Source organism: Vitis vinifera, chromosome 13 (assembly GCF_030704535.1).
Source record: "Vitis vinifera cultivar Pinot Noir 40024 chromosome 13, ASM3070453v1".
In the NCBI taxonomy this organism is placed as follows: domain Eukaryota; kingdom Viridiplantae; phylum Streptophyta; class Magnoliopsida; order Vitales; family Vitaceae; genus Vitis; species Vitis vinifera.
In genome coordinates this window covers 2,566,885-2,583,674 of record NC_081817.1, presented here as the reverse complement: position 1 = coordinate 2,583,674, position 16,790 = coordinate 2,566,885, and the positions used below count along the sequence as shown (strand labels likewise).

The 16,790-nt window shown below is 34.7% G+C and overlaps 1 protein-coding gene across 1 annotated transcript; it reads right to left on the bottom strand.

The window, feature by feature from the left end:
* Positions 1-9,684: 9,684 nt before the first annotated feature.
* LOC100261614 (protein ALP1-like) lies at positions 9,685-14,828 on the bottom strand. Its single transcript, XM_002279360.4, has 2 exons — positions 14,429-14,828; positions 9,685-10,886 (listed from the first exon to the last, which is right to left on the bottom strand). Exons 1-2 carry the CDS (start codon positions 14,577-14,579, stop codon positions 9,841-9,843), a joined length of 1,197 nt encoding a protein of 398 aa, XP_002279396.1. The 5' UTR covers positions 14,580-14,828; the 3' UTR covers positions 9,685-9,840.
* Between the last annotated feature and the right edge of the window lie 1,962 nt (positions 14,829-16,790).

Genomic DNA, 16,790 nt, shown 5'->3' with positions numbered 1-16,790 from the left:
GTGGGGCATATGACAATTATTATTGTCATTAAGGTACGTTTAATCTTTATTGACTTTATTTTAGAGTTATAATAATTGGTTTATCTTGGTTGTCGTCATAGTCATCATCACCGCCAGCGTTTCCCTTACGTAAGGATGTGTGAGCAGTCCCGACCCAGTTTGCTTGGGCAGTAAGCCGGCTAGATGCATGAACAGATTTTTCTCTAGGACATTCTACGTTCTAGAGTTGCGACTTATCCGGTCAATTTTAGAATTTATTCTATTTTTCTATTTTAAAATGCTTTATGATCACATAATGATGCTTGTCAAGAAGCATACGTCGTGACTTTTAATAAGGAAATTGTTTTAAAATGCTTTATGATCACATAATGATGCTTGTCTCGAAAATTTGGTAAGGGGGGAAAAGTAAATGGAAAGAAAATTTTGATGAAAAGAATAAGATAAAGAAGATTGCGTGTGCTAATTGTTTTCAAAAATAATTTTTAAAAATAATTTTTTGATTTTTGTATAATAAGAAAATTGCTTTCTAAAATCACTATCAAATATATTGTAAGAATCTTAGGAAGTGTTTGTTTGTGGAAAAAAAAAATCCAAAATAATAAAATAAAATAATAATAATAATGATAATAAAAAATATATATCTAAAAAAAATGAAAACATTTATATGGAGGAGTTTAATTATCAATCAATTTGAATGATGTGTCAAGTAAAATGACATTTTGAGAATAATTAGATAACTCGTTAAAAAGTATATGTATTTTAAATTATTTTTAAATAGATAAAGATGATACTAATTTAAAAAAATTAAAATTCTTTTTTCGTATATTAATCAAATATCAATTTTTCCTTTATTTTATATTTTTAAAATTTGAAATGATAACTTTTAAAATATTTTAATTTTTTAATAGTTTTTAAAATGATTTTTCTAATGTAAGTCTTCCTTTTTACATCTTATATGAAAATGACTATTATTATTTTTATTTTAAAAAAATGGAAATGTATCCAAACAGATAGTTATTTTTTCTAATTTATCTCATTTCTTTAAAATAAATAAAATATTATTTTATTTTTTACATTCATAAAAATAGTTATTTTATGTCGAATGATCTCGAAAATATTCTTTTAAGATTATAACTTTAAACTTTAATCATCCTAGGTTATCCGAAATGAAACTAGAGACAAATGTTCCGGGTGAGATATTATTTCAGGGAGGGAATGGGTACTGATTCACTATAGAGAGATGTGGAGACAAACTGAAAGGGCTGGAGTTTAGTAAAGATCAACATCAGTAGTTGTCTAAGCATGCCCTGTTTTGGACTCAAGTGCACTGTTTACAATCCATTACAATCATGGACTGGATCCCACATGGACCAAATCCTAAAGTTCCAAATACTTGGTCTTCACAAATATCATACCCTCCCTTCCTCCTTCCCCACCTTTTTTACTTTTTAATTTTGGTGTGTGATGGGGGGTGGGGGGTGGGGTGGGGGCAGTTTGAACTAAGTTTTGCTTTCTGGTCAAGCAGAAAGCACAATGTTGACATGCTAATTCAATACCATTTTTAGATTTCACACATACGCGGAACACAAGAATGACGCATACAAGTACAACAATCCTACCCTCTATACTCACAGATTCAATGGAAATAAATTCGGATTATTCTGAACTCATCCAGAATTTTCAAACAAAATCCGTGTGCCGCCTGGGTTTATTCTAGTCTATAATGAAGAATGAGTCAGTCTTGGGGTGCCTAAAATGTATGGCGATGGCGTAGAAGTCGGAAGAATACGTAGAATTGGTAAAAGGAAAAATATTGTGGTGGGGAAGAGGGTTAAGGTAAAGCCCGAGTGGTAGCCGCAACATCGGCCACGGGGTGTGTATTCTTTGAATGCAACAATTTTCACAAACCGTGTGTGGATGGATCCAAGCTGGGGTAGGTGGTGTGCTTTGTATTTGTATGTGAAATGTTTTCCTTGTTTCCAACCATGACATGCTGGGAAAGTGGAAGGAAAAGAGGGGTGTGAACGTGTAAATGGGGGCGTGTTGGTGTTTTTGAGTGAAGAGACTTTGAGTAGAGTAAGATACCTGCTGAGAAGTCAAACTAAAGCATTAATAGTCAATAGCATGAACATCATCATCACAGGAAGGTGGACTACCACCTGCACAACTCTCTCCTACCTCCAGTAGCTATTTTCTCCTAGTGATGTGGGTGATCACAACAGGCAACAACTCTCGTAATAATGTCTAAGTTTTGTCAACATTTTTGTTTCCTTTTTTTGTCCCTGAACTAGTAGTCTAGTACCCAAGGCTATATAACATGTTTCTCGTTGCTCTTGAAGGCCTCTTTTCAATTTAACCGTTGCCATCTATGTTGGTTGGTTAGCTGTAAATGTTGCGGTATTTGCGGTATTTGTTTAGGTGTCTGATCCTTTACAACTCAATTTTAGGACACGAGGCTCGTTAAAAAAGATCCAAAAAATGGGTCAACTCCTAAACGTTAACCATGCTTCAAGCTTATAAGGGTCCATTTGGTTGTAATTCTAGGAAACGTTTTTAGCCTGTCTAACACTTGAATTTTTTTATCATTAAGTGTTAAATATACTAGAAATGATTTTTAAAATCATTGTCAAACATACTTTAAAGTATCACACAGTGAAAGCATGTATGTGTGAGTGAACATGCTGTGTCTGGATATGTTGGTGGGAGTTGGGTGCACAGGTTTCTTGAGGAATGTATTGACTTAGATTTGATCCGGGAAGAGATGTGATTCTCAACTAAGTTGAAAAATGAGACTTTTGGGATTCCTCTAAAAGCCTTAGACAAAAGAGGTAAGAAATAACAGTTAAACACTGAGAGTGAGATAAGAGGCAGCCATGTGTGTGATGGAGAATCGGTGAACCCATCCACCATGCATATGTAAAAGTTTGGTCAATGGAATCAAGTTCCTCAGTAAGGAGCTTTGTTAAGCTACATGTCAATAGGCCTACATCTGTGCCGGTATGTTAGGCAGTGTATATTACATTATTACCTAATTCAGGGACAGGCTGAAACCAATCCTTCATCTGCATAACTTAACTCATTACCTAAAAGTCAATGGACAGATGCCACCTTTTATGAGGAAAGAAAAATGTCAAGCCTCATCAAACTCATATTCTTGACTATTGTAACTTCTAAATAACTTTTGGAGTAAGAATTCATTTGATAGTACTCCTAGAAAATACTAGAAAATTCTTCTTCTATAAAAAAACGTTTTTAAAGAAAAACATTAAACAAAATTTAAAAAACATCTTTAAAAAGTTGAAAAATTACTGATCACTCTTCTTGGAGAAGCACTTGATATATGATTCTATAAAAAACAATTCACTCAAAAACACTTTTATTAAAAGCACTTTCAATAGAAACACTACCAAATGCAATCTAAACATTGATTATCACTACTTCTGCTTTAAAAACTCATGGGGAAGATCCAAAAAAATATTGGGAAGAAAAACATTTTGTTCAGAGTGAAAAGCTCATTTCATAATGTACAACTGTTTTTTTAGGATTTCCTATTGAGTTTTATGATGAATATTCAATACCTTTTCGTTAATCACTAAATTAATTCTGTGTCACTATTCTTCCAAGAGGCATTATATCCCCACACAATCTTCACTGATAACTATCCCACTCTTGGATCAAAATGCAGAATAGAGTATCCTTATTAATAACCTAAATATTTAACACCCACCACTTTTGAAGCTGCCTTGAGGCAAGGAAAAAGAAACCTAGTGTATCATACAAGTTTCTGGAAAGTAATTTTCTGAAAAGTAAGTGCCAACTGCCTTCCCTGGAAGCACAAAAGGTCCATCTAACAAGGTGAAAAAGAGGCAATTCTTGCTAGGAAAAGAAAAAGGGAAAAAAGTAAGGGGCACCAAAAGGCAAATTTTCATTTTGACTCTGAAATTTCAAAATAGAGTAAAGTTTGGGTGCCTAACACACTGATTTTTTGCTATCCCTGAAATCAAAACTAGAACAATGCACCTTTTATATTTCATTGAAAAGGACCAAAAGTGAATGATGGGATATGCTGCAGTCAGTAATTAGAAGAATGGGAAATGAAGTAGGTGGTCCAGAGATATGTGCTCCAAGTTGGACAAAAGAAACCCTTCCAAGTCATTCGAAGTGATGACTCATTGAAATTTACACCACAATGGCTTGACGGTCTGCATGGGCAAATCCAAATTCAAAAGCCTCAATTTTTTTTTTCAAAATTTTAACAAGAAATGAGAGGAAGTTTAGGTTAAAAGGTGGACCTAACACCAATTAGAGAAGTGATCCATAGTGCGATTTTTTTTTCTTTGGACAATAACCTCTTAGATGATGTCTGGAATGCCTTAGAAAGAAAAAAAGGAAAACGAAAAATCCTCCAACTGATGTCTAGTGAACTGTGAAAGAGCACCAGTTAACTTTGAAACATAGCTGGAACGTATCTCCTAAAACCTTCAAGCTAACATGCCCTCTTTATTACGCTGCCTCCAACCTGACCTTATAATTTAGTGTATAAAATTTTAAATTATCATTTAAACCAAATAAAAGAACATGTTACCATACCCAAATATTAGGATTTTTTCGGTTTACAACCACAAACAAAAATTACATCATGATAGAATTGAGAATTCATATCATAGTTGAACACATCCTGCCTGGTGAACATAGTGAATCCAATTACATCACCTTCTTATAAATGACTCACAATTTTCTTGCACAAACCTTGTGTACAAGATACAATTTTGGTAAGGGACTGAAGTACTCAGACCCAGGATATCCAAGTAATCAGTTAATATTAAATAAAGGAAAAATATTTTTAAAACATTATGATATGAGAATTATTCTATTTTTACATGCACACACGCAAAAAACACCACTACGGTGGTTCTCTATTTGTGTGGCCAGAACCAGATACATAGATTGATATTCATTTTACTGGTGAAGCTTCATAAATATTTGTAAAATATATGAGATGAGAATTATTCTGTTTTTACATGCACACACACACACAAAACACCACAATGTTGGTTCTCTTTTTGTGTGGCCAGAACCAGAATACATAGATTGTATTTATTTTACTGGTGAAGCTTCATAAAGAGTGGACAAATTAACTTGGGGACTATATCAAACCAATAAATTATCTGAGACTTTAGTCTCCTTCCATCAGTTCATTTAAAAAAGCTTCTTCCAAGGAACAACTTAGTAACATAAAATTATGAGTTTTATTTTAAATATCTATTGATGTGTCAAAGTCTAGAATACCACAAATATCAACATTCCACTACACAAAATTGTTACAAAATTTTTTTCCATGGTTTGCTACTAATGTTTACCATTATCCTAAAGTACCTCTGTTGATGTCTTCCTATTTTCACACACATGAGAAGATGGTTTGAGATTGATTTAGGGTTTTAGTGGCTGGCTTTGTGACATCTTTCCGTGCTAAAGAGGTGTGAAGTTCTAAAGCTCCTTGTGAGGTGGATTTCTATGTTTGGGATGCAATGTAGGAGAAGATCCTAATAGTGGATCATCTAATGAAACATGGTTGGATGATCATTAACCTATGCAAAAGTGAGCCAAATCCACTAATCCACATTTTGATTCATTGTGAGTGGGTTCCTAGCTTGTGGAGCCTAATTGTTTCTCTGTTTCAGCATCTCAATTTCTTCCCTGCATGATCAAGGATTTGATGCTTAGATAGCATGGTGGTTTCATGAACAAGAGTCAAAAGGAAGCTTGGACATTGGTTCCCCCTTGTTTATGTGGACAGTATGGAAAGAATGAAGTGGAAGGATTTTGGAGGGGGCAGAGAGCAATCATAGTTAGTGGCGAAAATTTTCTTCCTTCAAGCATTGTTTTTTATGAACTAGCAACTAGGGGGAGGCTAAAGCAACTGTGTCAGAGCTTGTAGACAGCCTAGCTGCAGTTTAGTCCAGCTTTTTCCTGTTTCCTTTGTTGGTGTGCCTTGTATACTCCATGCATATTGCTTGTGCCCATTTTCTGTTAGGCACTTTGTTAATAAATTTTTTATTTGCTCATCAACAGAGACATGATCACAAGCACTATGAGATAAGATGTTTGCAACTCCCAAATGACTTGATTTCCAAGCTGAACCTAGTGTCCTATCCCAATTTTCAAACTCTTGACAAGATGGTTGACATTGATCTTGACATTTATTCATTGATAAGTAACTCCATATGACCTTTGTTCTATACAGACTCAATTGTCTATGCATTTATTTCCATCTGTTTACTTTTACATGTGCCTATGTCTATATATCTTCATATGCATTCCATATTCACACTTATATCCAAACTGGTCAATGCTATATTGATAACACTAGAGGCGCAACACAAGTGAAAGGTGCAGCACACACAATTGCTTGTACATGCTAAAAAACCACATAATATTTTAAAATAAAATTGAAGTTCAGATGGGTTAGTGCTTATCTGTTTGGGCAGAGGTGGACAGTGAAAACACTGAGATATGACTAAATGTTCAGATGATTCTACAATGTCCTAATGAAATCTGATGGCAAGTGTGCATCCAAGTTATCAAGAAGTCAAGAAACATGGAAAAGAAGGAAGGCATTGAGTGGGAGTGTTTACAGAGATATCTTAGGTTGTAGGTTATTTCTCTCAATTTGTTTCACTTCCATATCTTTTTTTTTGATAGATAAATCACAGAAAATTTATTAGAAGAAGGGAGCAAGAAGGCAACCGGAAGCATACAAGGAGTATACACAAGAAACCCCTCAACAAAAAAACACGAAAAAGCAAACACTTACCAACCCTCAATTAGAACCCAACCAATCAACAAAGTTAATTAAGGAATGGGGTTCTCCATCTAAACAAGACTTAGACCAAGAGAAAAGATTACAAATGAAGTAGTTTTTCAATCTTTGGATTGACAAAGCCTCATTATAAAAAACTATCCTATTTCTTTCTTTTCAAACCGTCCAAAATAAACAGAAAGGAGCTGCCCGCCAAGTCTTTCCACGCTTCTTGTCCACAAAGGAAGCGGATCAACCAAGGAGAGTGTCTCTAACCGTAAGCGGAAGGACCCAATTAACACCAAACAACGAAAACACAAGATTCCACAATACCCTCGCCTTGGGGCAATGAATAAGGATGTGGTTTATTGTCTCCTCTTCATCACAACACAAGAATCACCTGTTTGCTAAAATCCAGCCCCTCCTTTTGAGTTGATCTTGGGTTAGAACCTTCCCCCAAGAAGCTTCCCAAGCAAAAAAACCCACCTTTGTAGGCACACAAGGGCTCCAAATGATTCTCCAAGGAAACGGGACTGCACCACTAGAATCAAGAGTATTGTAAAGGGATTTTACAGAGAAAATCCCATTCTTAGAACCATTCCACAACACTCTATCCTCCATCCCATATCTTGATTCATTTTCATTTGAAAAATTAAACTGAAAGACTAAGAGATCACAGTGGTCTAGTATAAACCAAAGCACGCCAATGAAGCAAAATTTGAGAATCAAGAAATGTATATCTTTATATGTGCATATTTCATTCAGTTTCAGTTTCACTAGTATTCTTCACAGGCTTCAATTGTCAAGTAGGAATACAAGCAATTAATTATTGAACAAATAAAATCATTGTAATGAAACAATTGTTCATCTTACAAAAACCAAGAAACAAGACTCACTCAGTTTTCTGGATCATGGTCTTGGCCTAAGTCTCCAAACTTTTGCTTGAAGGCGTCTTGCCTCTGTAACCACATCATGTGACCCTGCAACCACACGATTCCACATTAACAAATGGAAATTCATTGATCATCATATACACTCTTCTGTTTGGTTTCTGAGATTTTTTTTTTTTTTTTCGGATTTTACATTCTGTGTGGGTGAGTCTTAACTCAACTAAGCCAAACAGGGGGTAAATGGAGTTACCTGAAGAGCAGCAGCCCAAGCAACGAGGAAAGAAGCGACCCAGAACTTCTTGTCTTTGATGATCTTCTTCACTTCCATCTTCCAAAACCCTAACCCCAGAGGCCGCAGAATCGTTCCGATCACTGTACTGTACCTCTTCGAAGCTTGAATTGGGCTTGCAGGAACTGGAGTAGGGCAAGGTTAGACAGTCTACATTATTATCTCGGGCCAGAACTTGGGCCGGCCCATTCTGAAATATGGGGATGGACCAAGAGGAAACCTCGGCCAGCCTGGTCCAGCCCGGCCTAGCTCCCTTGCTTTGTCCCATATTGAACCCACCATGATAGTCTTTTCATCTACACTTAAAAATGCAACTTTCATTTATCTTATTTATTTATTTTTTTTAAAAATGATCCTATTTTTGGTTTTAAAAAATTTGAGGAAAAATACGAGGAAAATAAAAGATAAAAAAAATAATAATAAAATTTAAAATTAATAGATTATTTTTATCAAATTCATTTCATTTACTTTTTTTCTTCTATATAAAAATTAAATAATTTAAACATAAATAAAAATTTAATTAATTTTAATTATATTTTATCTTCTTCTAAAATTTTAATGATTTATCAAATATGATTTATATATATATATATATTCTTTTCTTTATGGAATACTTTTCAATAATTGAAACCAAAATCTTCTAAACTCCTTTACAAACGTGTATTAAAAATTGTAAAGCGACAAGTAGAAACTCATTTTAAGAATTCGATTGATGGTGCATTAAACAAAAAAATTAGCATAAAAACTGTTTTTTTGTTAAAAAAAAAATTTGGTAATTGATAAAATTTAAAAATCACTTTTAAAAAAAGTCATTTGTAATTTTTTTTTTAAAAACATTTTATAGATTATTCTCCTTTTAAAAAAACATTTCAAATAAAAACACTATAATCTAAGTTGGTTGGTTGGTTAGTAATGTTGGTCATGTTTTACATCAAGCCATAGTCAAGAGCTTTTTTGCTTCTACTAAAACATGTTTGAGAAAGAAAGCCATTTTATTTGACATTTGTGTTTAACCGATCTTCTCATCCGAGTAATACAAGATTAGACTTGTAAGGGCATTGCAAAATTGCTGGAAAGTATCTTAAATTCTTAATTAATATAAATTCATTTTTGTAAAAAAAATTGTATAGAATATTACGTAAGTTGATATGTGATGATAAATATTATACGATATGAATAAAGATATGAGAAAGAATAGGAAACATCGATATAAGTGAGTGTCTTATGGTTAACGGTATGGATACAAAGAGTAAGAAAATATAAGATGTTTCAGGAAATTAATAATTGTATCTAATTATATCCTTTATAATATTCTTTACGCTATTTGTATCTAGTTATGCCCTTTATAATATTTTTTGTGCTAAAGCGGAATGATTCTTTGTCATTTGTGGATAAAAGCATGTTTGATTCTTTCTCAAGTCTAATGTGTGGATAAAAATATGTTTGATTAAACCACGTTAAAACCTTATGTACCTTCATATTGATTATTCTATCAATGTTCTTGAACTAACATTGTTTACATTAAAGCTTCCAACGGCATAACACAAACCAATTTGGGCTTTAACTTTTAAGAGCCTTTTCACCTTCACCTTCACCTTCACCTCCCAGGTTGACAATGGCCTCTTTATTAAGCCATGAAAGATCTGTACAGCCTGAAATAGAACTAGAAAGAATGAAGCCTTCGCACCTGCTTCCACATGAAGCTGTAAGACAAAAAATGTGGGATCCATTCTAAGTTTTCTTTATGCCGACCAACAAGACGTCTGATCGGATATACATTTGCTTCAGTGTAAACAAAAAGCCTCAATAAACAGAAAAAAATTAGTTCAATGGAAGAAAGAAAAGAGAGAAGAAAGGTGTTTCTAAAGAGGCAGCCTTCCAGACAAATAGAGAGAGAGATTCTCTCTCTGAATGAAGGCAGTCTTGTCGACAGATTCACAACTTCGTTGCCGATAACCTGGATCATGCTTGTAAGAAAAGGGCATCTCATCTTGCACGCCATCCTCTAAATCAATCACTATGTTATGCAGCAAGCAACAAACAAGAATAATCCTTGGCAACTTATTGGTATCGGGTCGCCACATCACTCCTTGTATAATCCTCCACATCTCCTTCAACCTTGCCAGTGCCCTACGTGCCACCATTCGTGTTGCAAAATGTCGTTTGTTGAACTCAGACTGAAAGTCTGATAGCCCTTTTCCTTGGTATGGGGTGAGAAGCCATGGCAAAAGAGGAAACCCTGCATCCCCCACTATGTATTCCCTCAAATATGTTCCTTCTGAAAGTTCTATCATCTTCCCATTTAATCTCTTCCCTTCTTCTGAAAGTTTAAAGAAGCCTGAATTCTGAAGAACACAGGACTCACTCAAGCTTCCTGGCCATCCAGTGATCACATCACGAAATCTCATTTCTGGGTCAACAATTGCCTGCAAGATCATGCTGTGCTTCTTCTGGTGATCAATCCAGACTTTGTTTGATGTGCCCATTGTAGATAGACTCATACTGATGTGTGTGGTGTCTACTGCACCACAACAGTTAGGCAGACCCCGGATCTTCTCAAAACTGGATTTTGTCTCTTCCATATCTGCTTCTGTTGAAGGCCATTGTAGATGGTGGAGACCTCTTACCTCCATGGATTCCACAAACTTCCAGGTTATTTGGGCGACAGTTGATTGGTTTACTCCAAATGAATCACCAACAATGGAAAATGATTCACCAGAGCTTAGCCTTCTGAGGGCAATGGCTACTCGGTCATTTAAAGACAAAGGATTACCATTAGAAGCACTAAAATTTGCAGGTTTGGCCATCATATCTTCCTTCACAAGTGAACAGATGTAGTTGAATGTCTTTCTTGAAATCTTGAAAACAGATTCAAATGTAAGAGACAACCTTGATTGAGACAAAGGTCCTGAAAAGTTGCAAAACTAGAACAGTCATTCATGAACATGAATTGGAAGAACCATTCATGTCAATTTGCCTAGTGTGAAATGAAATATCGGCTATTCTGGTATTGGTTGTGATCCTCATCTCTACTATCTCAGGATGGAATTTCTTAACCGTAAAAAATAAATGTTATCAACATAGCAGAAAAAAGCATGCCTTCAGAAATGAAAGCGTTGCAGTACAAATTATATTCACATTACAGACCAAGACACCAATAAAGCAGGACTAAGAAACATTCATAAATAGACACCAAGCTAGAGGGAGGAGAGGGAGAGTGAGAGAGAATTGCATCCATACTTTGAATTGCATTTTACAGCAGGAAGTTAGAGTAGGTCATCATGTCCTTTTTTCTGCTTCATTCCTTTACCATTCATACGGTAGTAAAGAACAAGCAAATGAGTGCAGAGTCGTTTTGAATTTTACTCATGTGAACAAACGCACTAAAATTTGAATCCAAATCGTCTATGTGATTGTAAGGTTTTGTTCGGGATTAAGGAAAATAAAATTTAAGAACATGGTTATAACACCTGCTACCATCATATCCTTACAAGACATGGTTATAGAAACACCTGCTATTATCATATCTTTATAGGACCAAAAAGATTGATACTTTGTTGATGACCAACTCCACAGTAATCCAAAATAATAAAAGCAGTTCTGATTTTTTATTTTTAATTCAAGACACGACATTCGACAAAGATGATGGCTTAAATCAAATACACATAGTCAACATAACATGACACCAGAAGCAAAACAATATATATCTTTAAGCACCAATAGTACCCTTTTCCCAGGTTTCACCTTTTGTTGCCTAAACTAAATTCCAAAACCTTTCTTCTCTGGAATTTTTAAGACATATGTGTGCATGTTCTCTAATTCCATTTGTGATTAATAAACTATAGGATCTCAAAGTAAAGTGGAAATTATGGAGCACAAGCTTGACATAAAAAATTCCAACAATCGACCATGCTTATTCTTCCTCCAGTTGTGTTTCCTTGACTCCACCATTTTTGGCTTGAAGGATTTTATTTTATTTTTTAATGACTTATATGCTGTTCATGGCTTTCTACTGCCAAAGTTTATTTCCTCAACACAAGCCTTTGACCTAAAAATATAATTTTTGAACCTAGCAATCAACGGAACTATTTCTATAATGCTGAACCACTGACGATCGGAAAATAACAGAGTAGAACCCAAGTTTAGTAATGGTGGTTAACAGTACTTTTCAGAAGCAAAAAAGACGGAAAAAAAAAGGTTTTATTCAAAGCAAAAAATTATTGCTTTCTAAAGCTAAAAGACTCGACTGATCCTCTTATCAGTAGCATCATCATCACCACAGCAGCCACCTCCACTATTGCTGGCATTCTAAGGCTCTAAGCCAAACCTAACTATTCTAGTTTGCCCAGGCTCAGCTTAATTGGAGGTTTGTTGGAGAATGTTCTGAAGATAAATAAGTCAAACTCAACTCTATGTTGGAGATTGCTAATTTTCTGAGTTGAGCTCAAGCAGCGAGCTGCTTGACCCAGCTCATTAGCACTTCCAGACTGTAATACCAAATCACCTGCACACGACTCCAGGTTGGCTCAAATAGAGGTCGATTCCTAGACCATTAGTGAAAAACAAGCCAAATGCAACTCCATTGTGAAGCTTTTAATTTTATTAGCCAAGATTGAGAGACCTGCCATTTGCAACCCTAGGCATTACTGTTACAAGCACAACTTAGATGCTATAACACAGCTACCGTGCCTCCACTGTCATCACTTCTTCAATAACATTGTTGCTCGTCTATGACACCCTAGCACACTGACACTGCCAATTTTCACCAGCATCACTGGCAACTAATTTGTGTGTCTTGTTGAAATCCAAAAAGATTATAACAAGGGGATAAAAGCAGATAGATAACCAATCATGAAATGACTCTGTAGGCATTGACCTACCAAGAAATGATTCAAGATAAATCACCCCTGCTGATACATTTACTTGCTGATTTTTTTTCCCACAATTACTTGTGCCTAGGCCCTATATGAATTTGCAACCAAATTTCCTTGCAAGCTCGCACCAACTCAAAATGCCTTATAATGTAAAATGAAAGAAGAAAAAATACAAACCTCACCTGACCAAGTTATCATTGAAAACCAGAGAGTCCATTATCAGGCAGCATACACCAGTGAAGAACTTTAAAACCACCTCAATTGTACATATACAGAATGTCACCGAAAAATATGAAACTTTCTAATTTCATGGTTTTTATGAATCAGCTTGATTATATTGCCCTAAACTTACAAAATCTCCCCTAAAGGGTTTCCCATATCTTTCATAACCTGAAAATTTGATCTTTAGTCTTACCAAAATTAATTAAGAAGTTCTGGACCACCAAGTTTTCTGTGAAATGAGGGATTTTCATGACTTTCTATGCCCACCTACAACCTTAGGAGAAACTTACACCTCTAGCCCTGAGATGAAGATAGAGCCCATAGCATTCTTTGGCTAAGAGTATCCACTGTTTGTCCCAATTCCACAACTTCAAAGCATCCAAAGAACGATATCCTCAAAACTTTTCCTGAATTTGATCAAACAACAAGCTGCAGCAGCATTGCAAAAATTGCCTTTTGCCATGGAACTTTCAAATTCAAGGTCGAAGATCACTTCATAAAGGCAAGTAAATGGAGATATACTATAAACAGAAGCTACTGCAGACCATGTGGCCAAATACAGGAAAACATCATCAATGGCCAATTGGAAATTTAAAACATTCCCTGTCTTCAATCCTTGTAGTAATCTTGCATTGCAAATTTTCCTTTTATGCGTATCATATCACATGTTAATCAACAATTTCAAAAAACAAAAACCTGAATTCTTTCTTGATCCCAAGGACCCCGGCCTTGTTTGATGGAAGGGTCTGCAAAGAATAATAGATGAGAGAAGCCAGAAGACTAGGGTTTTTATGCCTTTCTGAATTTATAGAATGGAAAAGAAAATTAGCCTCCGTTTGGTTGCTCAAAAACTGACAGAAAAGAAAATGAAGGAAAATAAAATCTTGAATCTTAGATGATATAGAAGTATTCATTCCCAAAAATTTAAAAACTGGCCAGTACCAATCCAAATAGCTGTACTAGGCTTAGCAGAATGAAGTTTTCTTACCTCAGGTCCTAAAGAATTAAACTTTTTAAGATTAAAAATTTGGTTTCTTTTCTTTTCCTAGATTTTCTCATCAGGCAAACTACACATGAGTCCACTATTTAGGCACAATTCACAACATTTGAATAAACAAGCACGACCAAGTCAATCAAATTATTGAAAACTGACGTCAACCCACGTCCCAAAATTCCACTGAACACGGAGAAAACCTAACGAATGCCCTCAACAAAAGTACAAAACCAAACCAAGCACTCCCACAATGGGCAATATCAATGCACAGAATCAAGAAAAACTCAATGACCCAGATCAACAAAAGCGAAGAAACAATTGCGTACTATGAGATTATGAAGCATATACATATGCACATACCAGTGATTCTCTTGGAGAAGTCGTCCCACCAATCCAAGGGCAGAGGTTGGGACAGTGGCGAAGTAGCCAAGCCATTTTCTTCAACCTTTGCCTCTGCCTTCCTCTTCCTCTTCCTCTTCCTCTTCCTCTTGAGCCCTCTACTGGGTTCCATTCGAACTCAAAGACCCAGATGAATCAAAGCTTGGGAAGAGCCAAAAACGTCAACTTCAACAAGAATTGAGCAAATGGATGGAAGGGTTGAAGGTGGCGGTTGTTGCAGAAGAGGAGCGCGGGTTTTTGTACTTCTATTTGGCTCTTCAGAGCATGCAATGAGGTTTAGAAGGAATGAGAGATGGAGAGAAGATTTTGTGAAAGGCTTTGGAATGAATTTTCCACCTTCAGGAGTAGTGACAATGGGTTTGTTGTTTATATACACAAATGGAGCAAGCTGAGTGGAACAAGTCATGGACTCGCCTCCTCTTTTTACTTTGTTTCCTTGTTCTCATTTTTATCTGAAAAGGAAAGAAATTTTGTTTTCTTTTCTAGAATTTTTGACTGTGAAAATGAAAGATGATTGGGAAACACTTGGAAATTGAAAATGTTTTCAGATAATTTGATTTTATAATATTGCAGAATTTTTTTTATGAAGAACTCTGCAAATTCTTTGGTCTTATATTTGATTTCATTACGTAAAAATACAAAATAATAATAATAATAATAATAAAATAAAAAATTATATATATTTAAATTAATAAAAAAAAATTAAAATTAGTTTAAAGAAGGATATAAAATTAATTTATCAATTTTAAAATTATTTTTTATTTTCTTTCATTTTTTTCCATTTCCCTTCAAATTTTCTCCAAACCAAACATAGCCTAACATTTTATCACAATTTCATCATTCTCCATTAAAAAATACTTTGTAACTAATAAAATTTTAAAAATAATTTTAAAAATTAAAATATTTATTTGAAAAACTTCTTTACTTCCAATTGGTTATTAACACCGATTTATGCTACACTTTAAAATGATTTATTAAAATATTTTTATATACATTAATAAAATAAATTATTCTAATGTAAAAATTGTAAATAATTTATAGTCTTATAAATAAATAAATTTCATATTAATACGTAGTAGGTAAAATTAACTTGTTCTGCACGAAAAAAAAAAACTTTTAGAAATGTTGCAAATTTGTAAACTAATAACTATTAAGTCTTGAGAAGGATTTTCTTTAAAAGAATTTGATTAATAAAAAATTATTAAAATGAGAAAAAAAAATAAAATAGGAAAGATAAAAAGATAAGGATATATATATTTTTTGAAAATTTTACTTTACTGTGAAATTTTATTATTTTATTCCATTTTAATATTCAATTAAAAAATATTAGTCCAATGGTTCTTCTAATCGGGTTTTGATAATAACAAATCATGGTTAAGTGACTAATTGATTTAATGGTTAAGAATCTCATGCATAAACTCGAAAATTCATCAAATGACCAAATGGATACAAGATCGAGACTTTTGGAAGACTTGTGATCATAGGAAACGACTGTAAGATGAATGCATGAATGCACTTAGGATTTTCATACCATTTCATGTAACTTAAAAAACTCGGTTTATTATTCAAAACTTCGATTTCATTAAAACCTGAGTTTTAACAAATGTACCTTAGGAAAAATGTTTTAAAATTGATATAATAATTCACTTAAAGACCTTGTCTAAGTGTTAGAAAAGAAATGAATTGAAAAAGATAGGTTTTCGGGGCCAAAAAGCTCAACCAGTCAAGGCTATGGCCAACCGACTCAATCGGTTGGGGAACCAGTCGACCGGTTGCCCTTGTCCGGTCGAGGGATGCCCAAAATCTTCTCTTTCTCTCCTAGTAGTCTTTTCTTCCCGGTCGAGGATCAATCAAGTACCGATCGAGGCAACGGTAACTTGTCAAGCATTAAATGCTCCAACGGCTAGGGAACCGGTCGACCCCTAGCTCGACCGGTCGAGGTTACCTTTTGCTGTTTTTGGCTCCTGAGCTTAGAAACCTATAAATTGAGAGCTCCACTTCATTTATTGAGAAGAGAACACTTGCAATCAATTGTCTACCTACATGTTCTTGACCAAAAAGCTCTCATTTCTTTCTTAGTGTATTAAATCATCACTTGCATATCTTTTAGTGCACTCTTATATGTCATCCTAGCTTTGTCTTGTATTTGAGCTATCCTTAAACTAGGTTGAGAGATTCATTCTTGTAAAAACCGAGTGTTAAAGCCTTCAAGAGGTTTGAATCTTAAAGAGATTGGAAGCTTAGTTGAAGCTTCAAGTTAGTGGAACCCTCACTCGGTTAGGAGATTGAGGAGAGTGGACCTAAGTAAGAAAGCGTCGAACCA

Excerpts from the sequence above, each read along its gene's own strand:
- LOC100261614 (XM_002279360.4), bottom strand. The coding sequence starts at position 14,579 with ATGGAACCCAGTAGAGGGCTCAAGAGGAAGAGGAAGAGGAAGAGGAAG. Across the intron at positions 10,887-14,428 it reads CTTCTCCAAGAGAATCACTG|GACCTTTGTCTCAATCAAGG; the intron begins GTATGTGCATAT and ends GCAACTTTTCAG.